Source organism: Pongo pygmaeus, chromosome 3 (genome assembly GCF_028885625.2).
Source record: "Pongo pygmaeus isolate AG05252 chromosome 3, NHGRI_mPonPyg2-v2.0_pri, whole genome shotgun sequence".
NCBI classification, from domain to species: Eukaryota; Metazoa; Chordata; class Mammalia; order Primates; family Hominidae; genus Pongo; species Pongo pygmaeus.
The window spans coordinates 97169242-97196659 of NC_072376.2; the positions used below are offsets into that span (position 1 = coordinate 97169242).

The 27418-nt window shown below is 36.2% G+C and overlaps 1 protein-coding gene across 8 annotated transcripts in view; it reads right to left on the minus strand.

Annotated features, from left to right (window-relative positions):
• The window catches only part of WDFY3 (WD repeat and FYVE domain containing 3), a 298737-nt gene that overhangs the window by 90249 nt on the left and 181070 nt on the right, over window positions 1-27418 (minus strand). For all 8 annotated transcript variants that reach the window (XM_063663839.1, XM_063663844.1, XM_054484306.2 and 5 more), the window contains 11 exons: window positions 24045-24226; window positions 21823-22054; window positions 20314-20474; window positions 17382-17493; window positions 14532-14722; window positions 12970-13122; window positions 9546-9619; window positions 9301-9462; window positions 7321-7415; window positions 589-709; window positions 147-364 (listed from right to left, as the gene is read on the minus strand). In XM_063663839.1, the coding sequence (XP_063519909.1) occupies window positions 147-364; window positions 589-709; window positions 7321-7415; window positions 9301-9462; window positions 9546-9619; window positions 12970-13122; window positions 14532-14722; window positions 17382-17493; window positions 20314-20474; window positions 21823-22054; window positions 24045-24226 (1701 nt within the window). The remainder of the gene's footprint in view (window positions 1-146; window positions 365-588; window positions 710-7320; window positions 7416-9300; window positions 9463-9545; window positions 9620-12969; window positions 13123-14531; window positions 14723-17381; window positions 17494-20313; window positions 20475-21822; window positions 22055-24044; window positions 24227-27418) is intronic.

Sequence of the window (27418 nt, forward strand, 5' to 3'; positions counted from 1 at the left end):
CTTGTAAGCGCTTCATTCTATCATTAATTAAAATTAATATCTCCTTAATGGTGATCAAACTGTAGAGGATAAGTTTACATAAAATTAAAAAATAAAACAAAACACACCAGCTCATTTTCAAGCAGCTGACTAGAAAAGTCCCATACCTAATACAGTTCCAATCTTATTAGTTAAGACAGAATCTGTCTGTTCAAGCCATCCTCCACCACTGAGTCCTTCTTTAAACTTGATGAGAATAGACTGATTACTTAGTAGGACAACAAGAATCCTCATGGCTGCTGTAACTGTGGTAGAATGTAAGTGTTCCTCCATAAACATCATGATCCAGTCAAAACCCAGTGTCTTCACCAGTTCTTCACAAGCTCTATTCAGAGACAGATGGATTTAAAAAACAAAAAACAAAATTAATTTCAGAAATTAGGATTTAAAATCAAAAAGGAAAAAGAAGACTGAGTTTCATTCTTGAGATACTATAAATTTCAGGGTTAAAAAAATCTATTTAAAGTCAATGGCAACTCCTTCTTTTGCCTAACATGAATTAACTAGTAGTAGCAACTAGTATATCACTTTTAAAAAAGATTTACTTACTGCAAATTAATGCTTGTCTTTTCTTTAGATGTATAAATTAGTTTTAGCAAGATATCCAGAAGTCTATTCCTCAAAAGTATAAGATTAGCAGATACAAGACCTCCAAACTCCTCTTCAGTTCCTAAAATAAAAATAAATACATTAAATCTCGCCAGTAGATAAGCTAAAAGAAAATATACAACATAGTTCTTGGAGAGTTCACTGAAAAATATCTTTTAGAAAACATTTTCTCCAGGACTGCTTTTCACCAACATGGACATGAAAAAGGGTCAGTTAAATATTTCTCTTTACAACTCTGAAAATTGTTCATTTACATTTGACATTTCCTAAACTAGTGATAATAAGGCTGTGAGATATTTCTTACATTAATATTCCCCTTGCCTTCCCAATAGGGGGAAAGTCATCAAATGAGGACCATGTGAATAAAAATAATAATCACCGCTAACTCTTACCCTCTCAAATCCTTAATTTTTAGTTTCTTTTTTGAAAGATACAGTTAAATCTACCAGATTTAAAAATTGAAAATAGGAAGCATAGACTTATTAAACGTAATACATAAAGAAAAGTTAGAATTAAATAGCACAGAAGAAAGGCAAAGGCGCACAAACGCATAAAGGAGAAATTAGAGAAGAAAGGAAGAAATGGAGCTGAGACATTCTCAGATAGTACTGCAAGTACACAGAACTGGGCATCAACAACCCAGAGTTCTAGGCCCAGCTCTCCTCCAGCAGAGCTATGAGTTACTGAGTCACAGACCTCACAGAGGCACACCTTTTAATGCACTTTGCAGATACTGTGTTTCTTACAAATTAAAGGGTTGTGGCAACCACACATACAGCAAGTCCAATCAGGCCATTTTTTTTTTTTCAAAAGCATGTGCTCATTTCATGTCTCTGTCTTATTTTGGAAATTCTTACAATGTTTCAAACTTTTTCATTATTATAATATCTGTTACAGTCATCTGTGATCTTTGATGTTACTATCATAATTGTTTACAAGGGCCACAAACTGCACTCTTATAAGACAGTGAACTTAATCAAAAAATGTGTTTTGACAGCTCCGACTGGCCATTTCCCCGTCTCTCTCACTCTTCTTAGGCCTCCCTATTCCCTGAGTCATAAAAATATCGAAATTAGACTAATTAATAACCCTACAATGGCACCTAGATGTTCAAGTGAAAGAAAGACTCACGTATCTCTCACTTTAAATCAAAAGCAAGAAATGATTATGTTCAGAGAGGAAGGCATGTTGAAAGATCAGACAAGCCCAAAGCTGGCCTCTTGTGCTAAACAGTTAGCTAAGTTGTGAATATAAAGAAAAAATTCTTGAGGAAAACTGAAAGTGCTACTCCAGTGAACACACAATGATTAAAAAAAAAAAAAATGAAACAGCCTTATTGCTGATAGGAAGTTTTACTGGTCTAGATAGAAGACTAAATCATCTACAACATTCCCTTAAGCTAAAACATTTCCCTGAGCAAAGCCTGAACTCTTTTCAACTCTATGAAGGCTGAGAGAGCTGACAAAGATGCAGAAAAAAAGGTGGGGGCCAGGTGCACTGGCTCGTGACTGTAACAGAACATTAGGGAGGCTGAGGTGGGAGAATCTCTTGAGTACAGGAGTTTGAGACCAACCTGGGCAACACAGTTGGACCCTGTCTCTAAAAAAATGAAGAAATGAACTGGGCATGTTAGCACACACCTATAGTCCCAGCTACTCAGAAGGCTGATGTGTGAGGATCGCTGGAGCCCAGGAGGCCGAGGCTGCAGTGAGCTATGATTGTTCCACTGCACTCCAGCATGGGTGACAAAGTGAGATCCTGTCTCAAAAACAAATAAACAGACAAAAAGAAAATACAAAGAAAAGCTGGAACCAGAAGAGGTTGGTTCATGAGGGTTAAGGAAAGAAGCCATCTCCATAACAAAAGTGAAAGATGAAGCAGCAAGTGCTGATGTAGAAGCTGCAGTAAGTTATACAGAAGATCTAGTAAGATAATTAATGAAAGTGACTACACTAAACAACGGATTTCTCCAAGAGACTTCTCAACAGATTTTTTTCCAACAGCTTCCTATTGGAAGAAGATGTCATCTAGGACTTTCACAGCTAGAGGGGAGAAGTCAATGCCTGGCTTTAAAGTTCCAAAAAACAGAGCTGACTCTCTTGTTGGAGGCTAATGCAGCTGGTGACTTTAAGTGGAAGCCAATGCTCATTGATCAACTTGAAAATCCTAGGGCCCTAAGAATAAAGCTCAATCTACTCTGCCTATGCTCGCTAAATGAAATAACAGAGTCTGGATGACAGCACATCTGCTTACAGTACGGTTTACTGAAGATTTTAAGCCCACTGTTCGGACCTGCTGCTCAGAAAAAAAGGTTCCTTTCAAGATACTACCAGCTCATTGACAATGCACCTAGCCATCCAAGAGCTCTGATGGAGATGAACAAAAAAATTAATGTTGTTTTCATGCTTGCTAATACATCCATTCTGCAGCCCATGAATCAAGGAGTAATTTTGACTTTGAATTAACTTCAAAGTTTTATTATTTAAGAAATACATTTCTAAAGGCTATAGCTGCCATAGATGGTGATTTATCTGATGGATCTGACCAAAGTAAAGTAAATCTTTTGGATAAAATTCACCACTTTAGACGTCATTAAGAATATTCATGATTCATGGAAAGAGGTCAAAATATAAACATTAACAGGAGTTTGGAAGAAGTTAATTCCAATCCTTATGGATGACTTTGAGGGTTTCAAGACTTCAGTGGAAGAAGTAACTGCAGATGTGGTAGAAACAGCAAGAGAACTAGAATTAGAAGTGAAGCCTAAAGACATGACTGAATTAGTGCAATCTCAAGATACAACTTTAACAGATGAGGAGCTGCTGCTTACAGATGAGCAAGAAAGCGGTTTCTTGAGATGGAATCTACTTCTGGTCAAAATGCTTTGAACATTGTTCAAATAACAACAAAGGACTCAGAATATTACATAAACTTAATTGATATAGCAGTGACAGTTTTTGAAAGGATTGACTCCAATTTTTAAAGAAGTTCTACCATAGGTAAAATGCCATCAAACAGTATCGCATGCTACACAGAAAACTTTTGTGAAAGGAAGAGTCCATTGTTATAGCAAACTATATTGTCTTTTTTTGCCTTTATTATTATTATTATTATTATTATTATTATTATTATTTTGAGACGAAGTCTCGCTCTGTCGCCCAGGCTGGAGTGCAGTGGCACGATCTCGGCTCACTGCAAGCTCCGCCTCCTGGGTTAACGCCATTCTCCTGCCTCAGCCTCCTAAGCAGCTGGGACTACAGGCGCCTGCCACCATGCCCGGCTAATTTTTTTTTTGTGTATTTTTTTAGTAGAGACGGGGTTTCACCATGTTAGCCAGGATGGTCTCGATCTCCTGACCTCGGATCCACCCGCCTCGGCCTCCCAAAGTGCTGGGATTACAGGCATGAGCCACCGCGCCCGGCCTGCTTTTATTATTTTTTTAATTGACATATAATTGTATACATTCATGGGGAACAGTATGATATTTCAATACATGTGTACCATATGTAATGACCAAATCAGAATAATTAGCATCTCCATCACCTGAAACCATTGTTGTCTTATTTTAAGAAATTGCCACAGCCACCTGAACCTTCAGCAACCACCACCCTGGTCAATCAGCAGCCAACAATATCCAGAAAACACCCTCTACCAGCAAAAATTACAATTTGCCGAAGGCTCAAATGATTGTTATCATTTTTTAGCAATAAAAAACTTTTAAATTGAGTTATATACTTTTTTTTTTTTGAGACAGAGTCTCACTCTGTTGCGCAGGCTGGAGTGCAGTGGCGTGACCTCTGCTCACTGCAAGCTCTGCCTCCCGGGTTCAAGCCATTCTCCTGCCTCAGCCTCCTGAGTAGCTGGGACCACAGGCACCCACCACCATTCCTGGCTAATTTTTTTGTATTTTTAGTAGAGACGGGTTTCACCATGTTAGCCAGGATGTTCTCAGTCTCCTGACCTCGTGATCTGCCCTCCTCAACCTCCCAAAGTGCTGGGATTACAGGTGTGAACCACTGCACCCGGCCGAGTTATATAAATTTTTTAAAAGATACAATGCTACTGCACAGATAGTAGACTACAGTATAGTGTAAACAGAACTTTTACAGCACTGGGAAACCAAAAAATTTATGTGACTCACTTTATTGTGATGTTAGCTTCATTTGCAGTGGTGTGGAACTAAACCTGCAATATTTCTGAGGTATTCCTATACTTTCCTTCTTTCTAGAACTAATGCTCAGGCTAAAGTTTCATGGTTATATACTTTTACTTGTTTGGGACAACGCACCTTTAAACTGTCCTTTAAAATGCTAACTTAGTACCTTAATCATTATGGATACTTCAAGCTACCAAGAAGAACCCAAGATCCTCACCTCTTCTGAGAAGACAGAGACTGGTAATTTGCAAATTGCCTTATCAAAAGAATATCACAAAACTTACTCTAAGAGCTACTTCCTTTAAATTTTTCTACAATAAAGTAATAATCTAGACAGAAATTAAAAATTTTATTTAACTTTTATGTCTCCTTTTCTTACTGTCACAGTTTTCATTTTTTAGAACATTATATTATACTCAATAAAGTCTTCAGTGCATATCAAATAAATAAATGTCATACACTAACAAGACTAGCAATTTGCTTCTGACTTTATTATTTCAAATGACAATAAGCTGATGACAGTATCAGTCTAATCAACTTGGCATATCAAAAGAAAAATTTACTAATTTATACACCCCTACTTCAATGTTCTATATGAAAGAAAAATTTACAACACTACTATGGTTATTGAATTCAATGGACAGCAAATAAATATGGAAACCAGATAAATATTTTTCACACCTTTTTTTGTTTGTTTTTAGAGACAGAGTCTCACTCTGTCACCCAGGTTGAAGTGCAGTGGCACAATTACAATTCACTACAGCCTCAACCTCCTCAGGCTCAAGTGATCCTCCCACTGCAGCCTTCTGAGTAGCTGGGTCTATAGGTGCACACCAACACACCTGGTTAATTTTTGTATTTTTTGTAGAGACGGAGCTTTGCCATGTTGCCCAGTCTGGTCTTGAATTCCTGGACTCAAGCAATTTACCTGCTTCAGCCTCCCGAAGTGTTGGGATTACAGGTTGTGAGCCACCATGTTCAGCCCACATATTTTTTATACTTGAAATAAATATTTCAGTATAAAAAAATATAAATAAATATTTATATTTTTATTTATATTCAGTATAAAATTCAGTATAAATATTCAGTATAAATATTTATATTCAGTATAAAAAAATATAAATATAAATAAATATTTCATTACATATTTCAGCAATCTTTAAAGCACTTTCACTACCTAATTATAATTAGTCAGCCTATATTAATTTAGAACTTAGAAATAATCTTTGCATTTGGTAGGAAAATGTAGTAGTTAAAAGCTTAGAATGCTTGTTTGGACTACCTGGGTTCCCATATAGTCAATGGTATGATATTGGATAAATTTCTTTTACTTGTATCTTTTTGGGCTGCAGTTTCCTCCCTTGTATAATTGGAATAATAGTACCTACTTCATATGGTTATTACAAAATTATATAGAGCACTTATTGAATACTTATTCAATAAGTGTTATTCATTGATCTGATCTTTATACTTCTCATCCACTGCTAATTTGCTTCACCAGAGAAATATCAACATCATTCTAAATGAATTGGCAGTAGGTAACTGTCAGGGTCCTGAACCTGTCACTAACATACCGTGTGATTTGCAGCAAGTCACTTAGTTTTTCAAATCTCTCCATCTCTCCTTTGAAAACTGTAATCACACCACTTTCTCTTACTCATGAAGCACAGGAGAGGCTGTGCTCGGGAAGGACAGACATCATGGAGAACCCTTTTGGGAGGAAGTGATACTATAACAGTTCTTCTCCACCCTCCAGGTAGATGGGGTTGTATGGATTTAAATGAAATAATCTATATGATATGATTTGGGAATAATGTAATAGGGTAACAATGTAAATAAGGCTGAACAAATATAAGATTTTGAGAATTTAATTCCAGAGGTCAACCTAAAAAAAGGTCCTTTCAATGCATTCCAAGCAACTCTCCTGTCCTAGCATATACAACAAGAAAAACATATGGGAACAGAGGGAGGATATATATGTACTAAATGAGGAAAGGTTTCCAAAAAAAGTACTTGTCATGGACCCAGGAACTTACAACTTATGAAATTATTTTTATATTATACTTACATAAAATGATACTATGTTATTTTTCTCAGTGACTACTAAATATTTAACAGGGAAGTGAAAATAATAGTAATACAGATACATGGATATAATTTAGTTTAGCAAGTATCATGTTTCTGAAGAGATATACATACATTTAAAAAATCAAATAATGTTCAAATCACACAGGAAGAGTTTGCTATTTAAAGAAACGTTGCTATGAATACTCTAAAAATAGGAAACATTTTATTTTTAAAGTAAAATTCACACCCTATTAAATTTTGTAGGCAATACTGTATAGGCTTAATATAAGACAAATACATCAGAGAAGGGCCAAAAACGTAATGTAAGGAGAAAAGTCATACATATATTATATATAATCACATATAATTCAGGTCTAATTTGGGCCAGAAGAAAAAAGGCATAATATTTAGTTGACCACTATCTTCTCCAAGCTCCAGAATCAACTTACCAGTGTCAAGCTTCTCTTCATTATTTATTTCCATTACTACAAATTTCTCACAAACCGCAAAGGTTGGCAAAGTAGAAGAAATAAACTGCCCAAATCTTTAAACAAAGGAAAACAAGATTATGGATTTTCTTTTTCCTCTTCCCAAAACAAACAACAAAGTACAAAGAAACAAAATACAAAGAATAAAAACCAAAACAGTACTTCTTTTCTTTTTTTTTCATTATCTCATTTCATTTTATTCACTTGCAGAAAGAAACGCACGTTCTGATCATCTGGAGATTTTAGTTTCCTTGTTGCCCACTCAGTCCTTCACAGCATACCACCAGCGAGAAAGATAAGAGAAGTGTGGAGGCATGTCTTGTACTTCTTATCTTAACTAGCCTTTTAAGGACCATTAGGTGATAATATTTAGTTTGCTTCCTCTTGGACCATCCCAAGTAACATTATATAAAATAATGCTTTTAAAATATGGGGAAAATGCAGTTCTTTGAAATATGAATTCTTTAATGCACTAACATGCAAATGGTTTCAAAAACCAAACAACATGATCCATATTCGAATGTCCTAACATTATCTGGATGGATCCACTGTAGCGTAGCGGTTAAGAACTTGGGTTTACATATATGATTAAATTCCTGGAGTAGGGGGAACAGGAGAAGAAAAAACATCCTGACTGTATCACATTCGAATTATGTGACCTGGGGCTTTGTTTCTTCATTTATAAAGTAGGGAAAAAAACAAAAACTTTTACAGGCTTAGGTAATAATTTCAGCAAAGTGACCATTACAATGCTAGGAATTGCTTTAAATATACATTCTTGACATAATGATAATTATAATTCTCCAAAATAATTCTTAAGCTAAAGTTTTAAATCTGCCACCAGATTTTTTGTTTGTTTGAGACGGAGTTTCGCCCTTGTTGCCCAAGCTGGAGTGCAGTGGTGCGATCTTGGCTCACTGCAACCTCCGCCTCCAGGGTTCAAGTGATTCTCCTGCCTCAGCCTCCCAAGTAGCTGGGATTACAGGCGCCCACCACCACGCCCGGCTAATTGTTCCTATTTTTAGTAGAGATGGGGTTTCACCATGTTGGGCAGGCTGGTCTTGAACTCCTGACCTCATGATCCGCCCGCCTCAGCCTCCCAAAGTGCTGGGATTATAGGCGTGAGCCACCGCACCCGGCCCCCCCGGTTTAAAAATATGTTTTGAAGGCAAATTAATAAAAAAGTGAGTGATTTACAAACTATACAGATTAGAGGTTAGTCTATGAGAATAACTGAATAAATGGGTGTGATTTCACCTGAGATACTTGGTAGATCACATGAACGAACAGTAGTGACCAAGTCCAGTTTAAGCAATTCTCTACTTGAAAAATATTCAATTGTGTAGTTTGTTTTTCTTGTTTTCCTTCTATAATCCCCAAATTTTCCAAAATGGGGATTATCATGTGAACATAAGAACATTTCTACAGACATGTCTTCAATATGCCTTAAACCGCATTTTGCATTGTCTGCAAAATAATACTTACATCATACAAAAAGTGTGGATATGCAACAGATTTAAAATACCATAATCTGTTTGAATGACAGAGAATAAAAAATAGAGGTGGCACACCCACTATTTAGGAGTGTGTATGCATGCTTGTGCACATACATTTAAAAATTAGCAGGGCTTGGAAAATAGGATTGGGAACTAAGAATTCCTAGACTGAATACTTTATATCCAGGCCAATTTCATTGGGCTAATTCCTACATCTTTTCTCACCAATATTCTATTATTCACTAGTGGCAACAATTAGCTTTGCTCCATCAAGGCAAGATATTGTCTCACTCATGTTTTCCATGCGTCATAAATCTTTTGAATAGTATTAACATTACAGGTGTTATTACACAGTCATAAAAACCAATTACATTCATCTCATCCATCTTAACCTCATTGGTACTTTTAGTTAATAAAAAGACAAAGACAAAGAAGTTTTTCCTACCTAAGCAGATCATTGCTGTTGGGAAAACCTTGCAGTAAGAAGCTCAGGACATTACTAATAGCAGCAATAGTAGGCTGGGATAAAGACATATCTCGAAGAGTCAGGAGCAGCTTTGGGATTAACTGGAATTCTCTCATTAATTTGGCATTCTTTGAGGCTTCACTATAAGAAAAAGAAGATTTTATACACTGTACTATCACCTTTCCTATAGCTGAATAATTAACTACGTGGGTATTAATTAATACCTGGACTCTGTGAGCAGTTCAATAAAATGTTCAAATAAGGAAAGATGAAGTTCATATGGTGCATGGAGCCAGACCTATAATAAATAAAAACAGTAGTATATTTAAGGTTTAAAAAAAAGTACCCAAATGCCAAACTAACAAACACCAATATAGCACATGGAACTTATTTCACTTATATAATTATTATTTTGTAAAGTTCTATAAAACCACTTATATGCAGAAAAAAATCATTATAAATTGGCCAAAAAAATGACCAAAATGATGGAATTATCACACTTTTACAAAGCTAATTCAAATATCCTCCATATGCTAAAGAATGTATTGAAAAACATGAACATGACGAGGAGCCAAATGAAAGACAACCAAAGCCCCCTAATAAACCTCTAGACATGACAAATAAAATATTTAAAATGAAAAATATACTGGATGGCATTAATAGCAGATGAGATACTTCGGAAAAAAAATACAATAAACTTGAAGATATAACAATAGAAATTATTCAGAATGAAGCACAAGAAAAAAATACTAAAAAGAAATGACCAGATTTAGTGTATGAGTGATTTGAGACAGTATCAAGCAATCTAAGATATGTGTCATTGGTGTCCAGAAAAGGGAAGGAAGTGGCAGGAAAAATCATTGAAGAAACAATGGCTAAAAAATTCAAATGTGATGAAAATGACAAACTCACAGATCAACAAAACCAAGCAGAAGAAACATAAAGTGGACAAAGGGGACAATGAAATGACTGACATCTTTAATGTGTGAAAACAATAAAAACAGTCAACTAGAATTCTATTTCATGCAAAAATGTCCTTCAAAAAGGAAGAAAGAAATGGAAGCCTTTTCCAGATGACAGAATTCACTGCCAATATTTCTGTAATACAGAAATGTTAAAAAAAATCTCCAGGCAGAAAAATTACACAAGATGGAAATTGAGATTTACGCAAAGGAATAAAGAATGCTATAAATACTATATATGTAGTCAAATGGAAAATAATTGTAAAATGTTTTTTGAAAATAATTGATCATTTAAAGCAAAAATAATGCAAACTATTGTAGGGATTATAAACATATAGAAGTAAATGTATACAACAATAGCATAAAAATGGAAAGGGAGAAATGAAAGTCTCTTATTGCAAAGTATTTATAAGGTATAATATTCTTCAAAGATAGACTGAATTGTTTTAGATGCATACAAAAAATTGTGTATGGCATTGCAATTATTTTACCTATATTTGTCAAATGACTATTCTAAAAATTTGGTAAATTAGGTATTTATAGACTACTTGTGGTTTTGGAGTAATTAGGGATGCTATAAGAAGCTGTAAAGTGAGCAATGTACTATAAAATAAAGCCAAAATTTATTAAGCAACTAAATTTCTGATGTTTGTATATTGAGTTTTAATCAGAAATCTGAAACTGAAGATAATCCTTGATTTAAATGTGTCAGTTACCAGGTGAAAACAAGGTTAGGCTGGGTTAGGTAGGTCTTCTTAGTGTTCCCATAATCCCTTCTGTCTACCATCTCTGGGCTTTCACAAGTTTTAAATTATCTTATTTCTTTGTCTTTTTCTTCTAATGGACTAAATGCCTTGAGCCGTGGACTCTTGCTTTTTCTTTTCACATCCTTAGTAACTAATATAGTGCTTGCCTCAAAAATACTCAGCAAGTGCTTTCTAAAAGAATAAGAGGTTTGGATATTAGAACTTTGAATACTAGGCTGAGAAATGTGTACTTCATAGTGTAGAAAAGGAAAATCACTGGAAGTCCTTGAATAAATGATATGATTATGCCTTTGAAAGAATGAGGTCCCAAGAGTATGTAGGACAGCCTGAGCAAAGGGAAAAAGAAGTGATAGTTATCCTAGTATGAATAGGAGAATAATTGATTAGGGCTTGAATTAAGATATAGCAGTAGAAGCAGAAAAGGCACACTATGAAATGTGAAAGTAGAACCTATATGACAATATCAGACTGTTTATCGACAGGGAAGAAGGAAGCTGATGTTTTCAATTTCAAGCCTTGGTGGCTAGGGGAATGGTGGTGTTATTAAGAGAAATAGAGAAGTTAGAAGGAAGAACTAATTTGGAGAGGGATGCTAAGTTCAGTTAAGATGTTGGTGGGACACTGCTGAGCAAGAATTAAAAATAAGTCTGGAATTCAGATGTCAAGGTTAGAGATTTAGATTTGAGGATCAACTCCACAGAGATGAGACCATCAGCCTAGGTAAGAGTTCAAGGAAAGGAAAACAACAAATAAAGGAAAATGTAAAAAGTTAAAGATGAACATCCTTACATAAAATAATGAAAACATCACTGCAAGAAAATAATAGAAAAAAATAGTAAGAAAGATGTAAGAACCAGGATATTAACACCTGAAAGCTAGCAAAAGAAGTATAACTTGAAAGAATATGAGGGAAACAGACAACAGCCAATGTTACTGAGAGCTGGGGATACTGAAAACTGAGTATAGGCCATAGATTTTTATTTAGGGGGAAGCTTCTAGTAAGCTTTGAAAATACAGTGTCAGTAAAGCAATTAGGGCACACTGTTTGTGAGGGATTCAATAACTGACAAAACAGAGCTTACAGAAGTTGTGAGGAAGAAGGGTTAGGGCCTAGACACAAGAGTTCGCAAATATTAAGTGCTAGGCACTATTCTAGGTGGTAGGAACACAAAGACAAAGAAGATAAACATGATTTCCGCAATCATAAAGCCCACAGATCCTACTGTTTCACAGGGATATATTACATAAATTTAGTACATAGTAACTAACATGCAAAGTGCTGTAAATAAGAAATTAAATGGAAAAAGGATATGAGTGATTAAGAGTTGCCTTGAGAGAACAGAGTGTAAGCTGTTACAGTAATAAGCCAGTAGAAATGAAAATGCCTTTGAAAGAATGAGGTCCCAAGGGTATGTAGGACAGCCTGAGGAAAGGGGAAAAAGAAGTGATAGTTATTCTAGTATGAATAGGAGAAGATTGATTAGGGCTTGAATTAGGATACAGCAGCAGAAGCAGAAGAGGTAGACTATGAAATGTGAACATAACATGAATGATATTTTACCATGCAGCTGTAACCAAAATTAAGAGGTCTAGGTCCTATTCATCAAGAAAAAGTTTCTGTCAGAATCGCCTGATGAAACTATGTTTGACTCATGTAATGCCACTGCCAGCAGCAAATTAGCTAGTTAGGGATATGCATCATACCATTTCACTTCTAAAATATTTGCAAAATGGAATATCCTTGGAGAAAAGGAACCCCAGCATTATTCTACCTTTTATATTTTACTAAATGATATTAACATGAACATCATAAAATTATAGGGCTTTAAACACATTTTAGAGATAAAATAGTTTATAATCATATGGAGTAAGAAATGCATTCATTGATTATATATTATCAATTATGCTTATATACATACTTCAAAATCACAGAGGAGGTCCTGGAAAGCAGTTGAATTTGGAATAATGGAGGTCTCATGTCCACTATCAACAGTTCCCACCAAAGAAAAAGTTAGATGGAGGATGTGGCTGTTAAGAAGGGAACGTTTCTTCTTAAGCAACATTGCCAGCAACTACAAGAAAGTAATACCAAATGCCTGTTGATAAATCATCATGTATATTCATTACACACACACAAACACACACATACACACAGAATCCTATGTAGACGATTTGCTGAGATTATTAAGTTACCTTCTAAATTTTTATTATGACAATATAACATTAGGTAAAATCTGAAAAACAAAGGGATCTTAACATTCTATTAAAATATCCACTTTTACCTTTACCCTTTCAATTCCATTATAAATATGTAAATAGTTACCAACACGTGCATAAAATTGTATGTATAATGAAAACATCACAGCAAGAATATAAAATTGTATGCACATGATGGTAACTACTTAAATATACACTTTTTGTGTTATAAAGTATTTTTTTTGCAACACAGTCTTAATAACTACAATTTTAAAAGGTTGAATGATAGTCTATGGAATGCTTAGAGTATAATTAGTCATTCTCTTATTACTGGTATATCTAGATTGTTCTATTTTTTCACGATAAACAATGCTGCAATAATCATTTTGAAAGTTTTGCAAAAGAAAACTTATTGAAATAGTATAATTAAATCTATACAACACAGTAAACAGTATATTCATTATCAATAAACTAATGGTTAAACTTGTAGAAGGCATTTGTACTTCATGTATGATAGGTTTTAATCTTGCTTCAAGTATTTGTTCCTCTTCTTACAAGTGATTTTTTATCTAATTCTGACTGTGGATACATAAATGCTGCATTTTTTTTTTTTTGAGTCTTGCTCCTTCGCCCAGGCTGGAATGCAATGGCGCAATCTCGGCTTACTGCAGCCTCCGCCTTCCAGGTTCAAGCGATTCTCCTGCCTCAGCCTCTGGAGTAGCTGGGATTATAGGCACATGCCACCATGCCTGGCTAATTTTTGTATTTTTAGTTTTCAGGAATAGCAATGGTACACTTATGATGTAGTGGCTTTCAAATATCCTGAGTAAGTAACAGAGATAAAAGATGGTGGGGTGTGAGGTGGAGGGGAGAGACAAGGAAACAGGGAGAGCCCTGAATCTACCAAGGATTTGGCAATCCTTTTAGGAAGGGGGAATAGGACCCCATTTCATTTCTTTCCCATTTCCACAGAGAAAAACAACATTCAAACCAGCAAACCTTTGTTCTGAAAATATATTCAATGTATTAATGCTATATTGAAATAATGTTGCCTAACTCAAGTGTTTAGTAAGATTTGATAAGATAGGAGAAAAAGGATAAAGCAAAATAAAGAAACAATACATACTTTCATTTGACATATATTAGTTTTCATAAAACTACTGGCTCTTTAAGTTTCCTTGGACAACATAATTCTTCTAGAGTTTGAAACAACATGAATGATAATAAAAAAGCAGAGTATTTTAGGTGCCAGGTGAAGCGAAGGCAAAGTTTTACAGTTACAAACCTGGTAGCCCTTGATTCTTTCCATTTCTTTGCTGGCTAGTGGGTTACTCTTGACCACACAAACCAGGGCCTTGACTGCTGCATATAACCCTTCCACATCAGAGGCCATGGCCACCAGGCCCAGGATGGCTGCAGCTCCACCAATGTACTGCAAAGTAGTGGCAACAGGCTTAGGGACAAATGTTCTTACTCCTGATTAAAAGACAGTGAAAAATAATTAAGATAAATTCCCCATGTGAACAAGAACTGTATATATCATCTTGAAAAGTTTTTTAATTAGCAATGTTTTATTTTAAAAATATCTTCTGTCTATAATGCAAATTCTAGGGAAAGCATTAAAGGTAGAATTTGGGACAAGGCAATACAGGCTGGCTGGGCACGGTGGCTCACACCTGTAATCCCAGCACTTTGGGAGGCCAAGGCAAGTGGATCACAAGGTCAGGAGTTTGAGACTAGCCTGACCAACATGGTGAAACCCCAAACTCCGTCTTTACTAAAAATACAAAAATTAGCCAGGCGTGGTTGCATGCGCCTGTAATCTCAGCTACACAGGAGACTGAGGCAGGAGACTCACTTTAACCCTAGGAGTTGGAGGTTGCAGTGAGCCGAGACTGCGCCACTGCACTCCAGCCTGGGCGACAGAGGGAGACTCCCTCTCAAAAAAAAAAAAATAAATAAAAATAAATAAATAAATAAATAAAATTTTAAAAAAAGAAAAAAAAAGCTAATCTACATACTCTTAGAGAAGACTGGGTGTAGAGGAGTGAGCAGAGAAGAGCAGGGCTTTACAGCAAGCACAAATGTTTCTACTGTGTAGCTTTGGGCTGTACTCAAAAGTACAGTGGTCTTGAGAATGCATTTCTGAGTAAGTAAGAGTGCCTTGCTAGCATCTGTTGGGGAATAACCTTGGGGACAATAAAAATCACTTCAACTCTGTGAACTGGGGAAAGACTTGGAGAAGCCATCCTGGCGGGGATGATGTGTTTCCTATAGATAAACCAAGCAAAGCACATTATTGACCATTACCCAAAGCTTCTCTTGGTTAAGTAATCTGAGTAACAGTACATCAGTAACTTTAGGAGAGCATAAGTTTATAGAAACACAGGCCTGGAACTGTGTGCCAATTAAAAAAAAATCACACCTGCATTCCTAACATTTTAAAGGGGCATTGTTTGAATGTCACTTGCCTGCTGACCAAGACTGAGATTTTAAAAAATAAAAGTAACATCCATATTATATTTCTATGTGCTCTGCAGTATTCACAATACTTTCTTTCCTTCTTTCCCCCCCCTTTTTTTTTTTGAGACAGGATCTCATTGTCACCCAGGCTGGAATGCAGTGGCTCAATCACAGCTCATTGCAGTCTCCTGGGCTCAAACAATCCTCCTGTCTAGGCCTCCCAAAGTGCTGGGATTACATGGTGTGAGCCACCATGCCCAGCCCACAATACCTTCATATATTACAGTGCTGGATTTTGAAAACTAGCTCCTAAGGTAATTAGGGCCAGTATTACTAGTTTATAGATAAGAAAACTGAAGTTCATAGAGCTTAACTGTATGGCATAATATCACACAGTGACACAACAGGGGCTGGAACCTAGGTCTCTGAACTTACTGCTCACTGCTCTTTCCACTATACCACTATACTTTTGAAAAGGACATACCACAGTGCTCGTAAGTATTTTTTGAATAAAAGAACACTACCATGTGCTTCAGAGTAAAGAAAATTTTTATCAATGCTGTATTATCAAAAAAGAAAAACAAAGATTTATGCAATTCACTGGGACAATAAAAATTGCCAATGACTAATAAACATGTTGGATTCTGACCAGCACAACACTAACTTTTTATTAATCTAAAAAGGAACCAGTATTATATACTGATTTACACATTAAAAGGCATAATCACTGGTTCTGAATTTTGAATGGCATGATTGGTTTATGTCTCAAGATCCTATCTAACAAAAAAACAAAAACAAAAATAACGTTTTAAGCAGACACGTATAAGGCTCTGAAGAATGTCCACTCTAAATTTTTATTAGAGTTTGAGTCAGTGTTTATACTCAGAAGCTCTAATTTCTAGCTCATTTCTAAATTAACAAAAACTCATGAGCTATATACCAAATCATGAAACAATCAATAATAGTTCTAAATTTTGATACCTGTCACTAAACGTAATTTGAAATTTACCTAAAAATTACATGAAATTATATAGTCAGTGCTGATCATTACTGACAAGAGGGAAACAGTGCGATTTTTTTTTTTAAAGTTTATTTTACTTTAAGTTCTGGGATACATGCACAGAACGTGCAGGTTTGCTACATAGGTAAACATGTGCCATGGTGGTTTGCTGCACCTATAAACCTGTCACCTAGGTATTAAGCCCCACATGCATTAGGTATTTGTACTGATGCTCTCCCTCCCCTTGGCCCACTTCCCCTGACAGGCCCTGGTATGTGATGTTCCCGTCCCTGTGTCCACGTGTTCTCATCGTTCAGCTCCCCTCTATGAGTGAGAATATGCGACATTTGGTTTTCTGTTCTTGCGTTAAGTTTGCTGAGTATGATTTCTAGCTTCATCCATGTCCCTGCAAAGGACATGATCTCATTCCTTTTTATGGCTGTATAGTATTCCTTGGTGGATATGTAAAAGTTAGCAGGATTTTATGAAAGGTTATTATTTTAAGTTGACTGGAATTTGAGATTGTTACATTTAATCTCTGAATACTGCACGTACACTATAGGTCAGTGCTATTAAAATATGAACTTAAATACTGCCTCTTAAGTGAGGAAAGTGAATGAAAACTTGATGGCAAATAAAGAAGTTTGAAACAACAAAGACAAGTCCACTCACCCAAGTATCCAATCAGAGCGGCCCCAATTGTCCGTGCAGATCCATTAAGATGTCCTGCTGAATTGTGTATCAACTTCACAGGAGTGGCATTCTCATGTGAGGAAATGCCTAACTGAAAAATAGGAAAGGAAAAAAATGTAATTATATAAGAACAGTTTCAATGTTTTGATTGGAAAAGAAACCAAACACATGAATGGTAACACATCTTTTCCCTCCTCCCTTATCAGAATACTGAAAAACGAGCATTTAGGTCTAGCCTGGTGGCTCATGCCTATAATCCTAACACTTTGTAAGATAGAGGCAAGGGAATCGCTTGAGCCCAGGAGTTTGAGACCAGCCTGGGAAACATGGCGAGACCCCCATCTCTACTAAAATGCAAAAAATTAGCCAGGTCTTGTGGTGCATTACTCAGGAGGCAGAGGTGGGAGAAACACCTGAGCCTAGGAGGTCGAGGATGCAGTCAACGGAGATTGTGCCACTGGCACTCCACACTCCAGCCTGGGAGCATTTATTTTTGGAAATGTACAAACACTTCCAAAGTGTGGAAACTCTTAGGAGGTAAGTTAAACACAATTTACTGAGATAAAGATGGTGAGAGGATCTTGAGACACAGCTTCAGGGGTCTTTCTGAATGAAGTTCTTTGGTAGTTTAAAGGTTGTTATCACTAACTGCCTCACAGTATTTCAGATCAGTGAACATATTAGCTTTATTCCATATCCAAGTAAACATAAGTTATCCAAGAGTTTATAGATAAAACATGCCTACATAAAGGAATCTCACATTTTGTACATTCACACATACACAAGATCTATTTTCAAGGCAAACATAACTTTAATTCTGTTGTTCACTATAGAGTTATGTACAGTTTATGTTCCTTAGATATGTATATGTGTCATATATATGTATACACACACACACACACACACACAAAAGCTCTGCGTAAGAGTTGTCAATACTTACAGTTCCTGGTCTCTTGATATCCTTCCCCTTGGACTTTGCCTCCGATAATCAGTCAAAATGGCTTGTCAAGCTCACTGACTTGCTAAACCCCATAGTCAGTCCTCACTTCTTATCTTACTGTGACCACTTAAGTCATTTCCACAGTGAATCCTTGATCTTACAACATTAAGCCCTCCTGGTTTTTCTCCCTTCTTACTGACTGCTACTTCTCAGTCTTTTCTGGTTCTTCTTGATCTCCCCAACTCCATAACACTGGAACGTCCCAGGTTTCAGTCTTTAAAACTTTCCATTTCCCTATCTACATCTATGCTTTGGTGAATACATGTAAACTCATGGCTTTAAACACCACCTGTATAAATGAACTCCAGATTCGTATTTCCAATGGCCTTGAATCTCTACTGTGATGTCTAACACACTTCTCAAACTTCTAAAACAGAATTCTCAATATTCCTCCCGACTCTACTCTTTTTGTAGTTTTCTCCAAATCAGAAAACGTGACTCCATTTTCCTAGCTGTTCAAGAAAAAAACCTGGAGTCCTTAACTCTCTCAACTTCCACACTCATTCCACATTTTATCACACAAAACTGCTAGGTCAACTTTTAAAATATACCTTGAGCCCGGTGGGGTGGCTCACACCTGTAATCCCAGCACTTTGGGAGGCTGAGGCAGGTGGATCACCTGAGGTTAGGAGTTTGAGACCAGCCTGGCCAACATGGTGAAACCCTGTCTCTAATAAAAATACATAAATCAGCTGGGCGTGGTGGTGCATGCCTATAATCCCAGCTACTCAGGAGGCTGAGGCAGGAGAATCACTTGAACCCAGGAGACAGAGGTTGCAGTGAGCCGAGATTGTCACACCATTGCACTCTAGCCTAGGCGACAAGAGCAAAACTCCATCTCAAAAAAAAAAAAAAAAAAAAAGTGAATCTGATCACTTCTTATCACTACCATTGCTACTGCCCAAGTTAAAACCACCATAATCTCTCATAGGAATTATTTATCGCATCGGCCTCATAACTTGTCTCCCTGCTACTACCTTTGTTTTTCTTCAACCTATTGTCAATAGAAGTCATAGTGATAAAATGTAAGTTACAGCATTTCCCTCCTATGTCTGAAACTCCATAATGCTTCCCATCTTTCTCCATCAGAGCCAATGTCTTTACAATTGCCCCATGAATCCTAAACAACCTGGGACCCATCATCACTCTGGGCTCCTCTCCTACTGCCCAGGCCCTCTCTAATTTTACTCCAGCCACATCTGTCTCCATGGCAGGCACGTACAGTACTTTTCTCATGGCCTTTGCACTTCTATTCCTGGAATACAAAACACTCCCACACCCATAGGTATATCCCATGCTCCCTATTCCTGTGGCCTGTTACCTCATCCCTGTCAAGTCTTTGCTCAAAATTCACCTTCTCAGTAACGTCTCCTCGGACCACCATATTAAAAACGTGAAGCTTCTCTTTCTCCTTCCCTGTTTTATTTTACTGCATAGCACTCATCACCTTCTAACATACTTCATGATTAGGTTATTTCTTTAGGTATTATCATCTGTCTTTTCCACTAGAATGTAGGAAACATAAAAGCAGAAATTTTCTTTTTATCCACTGCTATGTCCTGAACCGAATGTCACCTGGCACATAATAGGTCATTCATTAAAAAGTTGAGTTGTAGCCTTAAAAACAGTAATTGTTTTCATTCGTTTTCTAAAGTTAAATTTCTTAATTGCCAATATAAATAAATTAATATGAATTATGTACTCATAACAGAAACTGTCACTTTTCCAAATTAAGTTACATATCTACATGTGTTTTGGCCTAAATTTGAAGTCAAATTAACCAAACATAAACAATACATGAAAGGCATGATTTTTAGCAGTCACTCATAATTGAGTAGTATCCATATGAGACTCTGAGATGTGTTCCCAGTAAAAATCAGCCATAGTACACCAAGAAATCATTCTGCTTACCTGCTTAGCAATGGCTTTGCTATCCAATTTGTTATACACTTTCCGGATTCTTGCCACTGTTAGAGACGACACAGAGAGTGCATAGAGGCCAAATGACACCTTCTCCTCTGGTACTAATGACACAGGGGATGGCACTACCCCTTCGGATTTTGCATCTTTATCTTCAAAAGAAGAATAATTATTTTCAAAATCATCAGTAGTTCTCATCTTGAAACAAGTTTTTTTATACTTACTATCATTTTTTAAATGAGGAGGCTTGAAAGTCTTAAAGTAGAATAAGACAGGTAAATTTAAAAACTATCTTACTTCTCAGCTCTTCATTTATTTCTTTAATTAAAAGATGGAAAAAGAAATCTAGTCATAGAGTTCTACATTCTAAGTGCTACTCTTAAAACATGTTTAACATATAGTACAATGTAAAGGATGAAAAGTTTTAACTGTTATCTGACAAATTGTAAAACATGTCCCCCTAGATTCAAAGGAAAAAGGAATGAAGACGAATAAAATGCCGATCAGCCGTGTAGCACTATGTCCCCTCCCCCAAAAAAGCACTCAGATATGCCTGCCTGTATTCTTCGAGACCACAAAGCAGAGGAGTTATTAATAAAGGCATGTGTTTTAAAGCCACATGGCCTGAGTTTGAATCTTGTTTTATCACTTAAAAGCTGTGCGACCTATATGTCTTTGTGCCTCAGTTTCCTCTTCTGTGAAATGGGAATGATAATGACAGTACCTAACTCACAGTGTTTCGAGATGAATAAATACATGTGAAGGGCTCAGAACAGCTACATCCTTCATGTGTGTTGACTTATTTAGCACACAGTAAGTGCCCAAGAAGTGTTAGCTTTTATTAGACACCATCTAAATTAAGAATGAGTGAAAAGATAAATTACTAAATCATAGGATTATGACCATTTACAATATACTTGTCCTAACTCTTCTGAGATTCTTGGTGGAATCAGAACAAGGGAGTGGAAGACCACCATTTGCAAGGAGTACTACCAAGGAATTGCCAGCTTAACATCAGTTCCTCTGAGTCTAAATTTCATTTGGGAGAAAGGATAACAAAAAGTAGGCTTGGAGTAAAGAAATGAGGAAAAATAATGTTAAGTGATCTAATCTAGAGAATATGTGTGTGTGTTTATTGAACCTATCTGTTCTTCCTTTAACAGGGGTGGCTATACTTTAAACTGCTTCATGTAATAGGAGAAATCACAGAAAGAGAAGAGTGTCACAGTTAGACTCCTAGAGGGCATATACCTATATCTCGGAGCCAATAAGAGAAACTGGATAATAAGTGATCAGGCATAAAGACAAAGAATCCAGAAAGTGCAGTATGATCAGTGGAGGAAAATATTTTAAATAGGAGTGAGTATCCTGCTGAAGAAGATTAGAGGAGAAGGCGCTTTTCCTAGATAAACGATATGTATAACCTCATACACACACATGCATCTATATTGCAGGAGTTAAGTTTCATACAACTTCAAGAACTAAAAATAAGTTACTCACATGGCATACATACAGCTTGAAAGCTTCCAACATAATTTGGTCCAAGTTCATAAATGGTAGTAACATTTGAAGAAGGTAAAACTTCTTCTAGAAAATGTGTGGGTCCCAGGCGCCAAACCAATGAGGCAATTTGGCGTTGGGCAGGTGGAGTACCAATGTAGGCATAGACCGTGCTCACCACTGGTGGATTTGCCGAACCTGAACCCCCTGGAGTACTGTGAACATAATGAAGCTGTTAGGAAGACAAAAGCAAATGTGTGAGATGTGAACATTTTCCCCAGGAAAATAACTACTTCAGCATATGAGGTCACACAACTTTACAAATGCACAAAAACATTTGGGGTGGAGAAACAGGAAGGGCAAGGCACAATACTGGGATCTGTAACTGAGGACCAGGTATAGTAGCTAAAACTTTTATCCAACTCTCTAACACAGATAAACTCTTTAATGCTAGAAATGGCAACAAGCAAATACAGGGATACTGTCAATGGCTGGTTTGCATATCAAGTTAATGACGCTTCTCTGAAATTTTTGTGCTGATATAAAGAGAGCTTTCCACTATGGAATTAAAGTAGTCTTGAAATTAGGTATGTTACCTTCAATGTGAGTCTGTTAACTAAAATTACTGATGAAAAGTGTTTTATAGGGGTAAATTATTATAATAAATATATAATTAAGTACAGTATAAGAGATAAAGAACTTAAGTTGCTTTTTCTTGCTGAAGCAGCTTAATGGGATGAAGGACACTTCCATTAATTGCTGTGTCATAACATCTCAGCTTCAGATCCTATTCATTATTCTATATATTAAACAGCAGTTCTTGGTGATGTTAATAGCACAATTGTGAAGACCAACATATGAGCTAGAGTTGATTTCACAGTATTGTGACTATTGACAGGGACAGTGATGATGATGATGTAAATCAATCAATAATAAATTTCCTATTGCTCAACTCTAGAAGCTGAGGGCATTTTTATTTTTAATGACACTAAAATTAATGAAGGAGCAACGTACTAGAGAATCTACAAACCCATTTCAAATGCAATCATGTAAACAAATAAATCAACGACTATTCCACAAGGTGCATTTTAGAGTTTATCATAGTGAAACACAATGTCACAATAAAATATCATCATCATCATCAAGGAAGGAAATATATTCAAAGATACTGCTGGTTTCAGTGCTTTTCAAACTTTAATTCACACACAAGGACAAACTTTGTCTTTGTTACTTCTTTCAAGTGATCGCCGTAAAATGGATAACCGCCTATAATCCCAGCATTTTGGGAGGCCGAGGCATGAGGATCACCTGAGGTCAGGAGTTTGAGACCAGCCTGGCCAACATAATGAAACCCCATCTTTACTAAAAAAAAATTAGCCACGTGTGGTGGCACGCGCCTGTAGTCCCAGCTATTTGGGAGGCTGAGGCAGGAGAATTGCTCATACCCAGGAGGTGGAGGTTAAGGTGAGCTGAGATCGCGCCGCTGCACTCCAGCCTGGGCGACAGAGCGAGACACTGTCTTAAAAAAGGAAAAACAATAAAAATAAAATAAAATAAAATAAAATGAATACTATCTTTTAGAAGGTCAATTTTCAGAGCTTGCGAACTGAGTTCTGTACAAAGTAACAAGCAGGATTTATTCTCATTCAGAAAAAGGGAGTTTCACTTGTTTCTTTACTTGATAATCAACTCTTTTTTTGTATTCTAAATACTATCACAATCTACAGTAATGTTTATGTAGTCATTCATTCAAGAAACAATAAACTAAATACCTACTATCATTATCAGGGACTAATCTGGGTGATATGAAAACAAAGAAAAAAAACAATTCTAGCTCTAAAGAATGTAAGTCTTCTGGACTAAATTACAACAACAGCAATGAAGTGACAAAATAGTGTGTTCACTGTTATTTAGGAATCCTTCAACTGGTTCCTTTATTATGAAAAAGCACCTAGCAATCTGGCTTAAGCTCTTGCATATTCAGCAACTTCTTTAGTACCTATAAGCCCTCATTTCTATTCTTCTCTAAGAAAATGGTTTAAGAATTGGCCACATGAGTCTAACATATTATTCAAATGGGTACTGAATATCAACTTAAAATTAAGAAAGTAATTTTAAAAATACCCCTGTAACACACAGACACACACACACACACACACACACACACACCCCAAACTACTACCTTATAAAGCAGGTAGATTTACAAGTGCACATACACTTACCTTTACAGTGTTAACAAGCTGTCCATCAATATAGAGGGCTGCAGTACTGTTTTTCAACATGCCTTTGCTCATTACCAGGACCAAATGATGCCACTGTCCCTCAATGATAAGTTCTCCACATCGAAAGCGAGCACAGCATGGGAGAATTTCATAAAATGAGGACTCTTCACTAAAATCATCAACTGAAATAAAGGGGGGAAGACATAAAAAACTTTTTCCAACACCATCCCTATTCAAATTATTCATATCTAGATCAGCATGTTTTGACTTTATGTTAAAACAAGATAATGATGCAGACTATTTGAGTAATAATACAACTCTGGAAAAAAAAATGATAATGTGGGCTGGGCACGGTGGCTCACACCTGTAATGTCAGCCCTTTGGGAGGCTGAGGTGGGCGGATCACCTGAAGTCAGGAGTTCGAGACCAGCCTGGCCAACATGGTGAAACCCCATCTCTACTAAAAACACAAAAATTAGCCAGGTATGGTGGCGCACGTCTGTAGTCCCAGCTACTCGGGAGGCTGAGCCAGGAGAAACGCTTGAACCTGGGAGGCAGAGTTTGCAGTGCTGAGATTGCACCACTGTACTCCAGCCTGGGTGACAGAGCGAGACTCCATCTCAAAAAAAAAATGAGTAAATAAAAATAAAAATATAATGCAGACAGAAGATACCTCACTCATGCAATACCCTTACCTGCAGTAAAGTGAAACCTAGAATGTATTTTTGCTCTCTTCTGCTCAACAAATATAGGTATAATCACATAAAGTTACAATGAACAAAAGTTAGCTAATGTAGTAAAAAATACACAAAAATAAAGAGACAATAACATTATGACAAACACTAAAAAGAGACTAGTTGACACCCAAAACAAAAATAAACAAGTGGGACTATCTCAAACTGAAAAGCTTTTGAATAGCAAAGGAAACAACAGAGTGAAAAGGCAATCTATGGAATGGGAGAAAAATATTTGCTAACTATGTATTTCATAAGGGAGTAATGTCAAAAATACATAAGGAACTACTAGAACTCAATAGTAAAGAAACTAATAATCAATTAAAAATGAGCTAAGAACTTGAATAGACATTTCTCCAAAGAAGGCACATAAATGGCAGACAGGTATATGAAAAATGCTCAATGTCACTAATCATCAGGCAAATGCAAACCATAAGCACAATGGCATATCACCTCACACCTGTCAGAATGGCTATTATCAAAAAAAAAAAAAACACAAGTGTTGGCAAGAATGTGGAGAAACTGGAACCCTTGTGCACTGTTGGTGGGAATGTAAAATGCTGCAGCTGCTATGGAAAACAGTACACACATTTCTCAAAACACTGAAAACAGAACTAACATATAATCCAGCAATACCATATCTGGGTACTTATTTAAAATCACTCAAATCAGGACTTCGAAGAGCTATCAGTACTCTCCTGGACAGATGAATAGATAAAGAAAATGTGGTACATATATACAATGGAATAATATTTAGCCTCAAAGAAGAAAATTTTGCAATATCTGACAACATAGATGAAGCTTAAGGACATTATGCTAAATGAAATAGCCAGTCATAGAAAGACATATACTGCATGACTCCACTTATACGAGGTATTTAAAATAGCCAAATTCAGAGAAACAACAAATGAAATGTTGGTTGCCAAGGGCTCGAGGGAGGGGCAAATGGGGAGTTACTAATCAAATGGCAGGAAGTTTCAGTGAAGCAAGAGGAAAAAAAGCTTGAGATTTGCTCTACAACACTGCAACTATAGTCAACAATAATGTTGTATAACAATAATGTTGTATAACAACAATAATGTGTTGTAACTTTTTGACATTGATTTGGTTACAGTATGGGTTAGAAAAAGAATCAAGAAAAATGTAAAGTTTATTCTTGCTATATGCTATGCTGAACGATACAAGAGGACAACTATCTATTATTAGTGGCTGTACTGTGCATAATAAAAGGTAGTAAGAAGGAGATGATTTACAGCATAGACTAGGTATTTGTTGATCCAAGTTTCCTGCTTCATCAGACAACTTTGTCCCATGTATATAAATATATTCTGATTTGCTACCATTCTACAATTACTTCCTGACTCCAATCTGGCTCCTTTTTGCTACCCTATATGTTACCAGACCATGCTAAGAAATAATGGTTTCATATTAATTTAGTTTTATTGTTAAGCTAAATAAAAATTAATTTACCTTTTATCAGTACTTAACAAATGGCAAGACAGCAGTGGAAAACCAGATTTTAAATACTCATTAAAAAAAAAATTAAGAAGAGCTAACCTGTAACCATATAATTTAAAGCAGATCCAGTATTTTTCACTGCATGTACAAACAAGTAAATATACTGAAAGTAAAATTTATGTGATATGAAGAAGAAAATGCAAATAAAATATTAATTTCTATTTTTGGAATCTTAAAATATCTGCACATACTTAAATACCAAGATTATATTTTAGAATGGCAATTCAGAATATATGTCTGTTGATAAGACTATTACACAGGTAAAAATCTTATCCATGAGGTGACTTGATATAGGAACTGAATAAACTAGGCAGAAAGCAGGGTCCTAAAGCCTTGAAAGGTCTAGTGTTATGGACCAATGGAGGTGAAAGTAAATATGAACATACGGGTGAAACAAGGAACTTGTCCCTCTTCCTCCCCTGGTTCGTAGACTATAAGTCTTCTCAAGTATTGAAGAAGATATTCCTTACAAACATTTGTGAGAGTTTCACTTTCTGACTTAGGTTTGAACTAAGACATTTCCAGCACTGAGTGGTGTGTCAGGATATCTCAGTGAGCCAACTGGTTTATAACAACTCTTAATTTCCTAGGCATCTTAATGGGTTACAGCTGTTGGGAGAATGAATCCTGGCAATACTAATGCATATGTTACCGTCATTTCTAATCATATATGGACTACAGCAGCCTGGCAAATTACATTTAGTAATAAAAATGAGATAAGAGTTAGAAAATATTTTCCTAGTTTATAGATTTATCTCCAGATCCACTCCTTAACTTTTCCATTAAATTCTAGGGTGTCTTCAAATTCCCCATTATTATTCACTTTTCTTGTTGTTTCTTCCTCAGGCCATTCATTTCCTCTATTCATGCATTTATAAGTTTACATAATATCTGCATGCCTAATACATTCTAGGTACTGTGTTAGATGACAGGGCAGCTTAGATTACAAAGATAAGCAGACAAAAACAAATTAAAAATTAAAATCTATGAAGTCTAGATAAGAGATGAAGATTATTAAACAAGCGCTATGGAAGTGGGCACAGGGAGGAAGGGAAGATTTCAGAAATATTAGGGAGGCATATTACAGTAAGACTTAGTAGAAGGGGTGGTATTTTCAAGTTG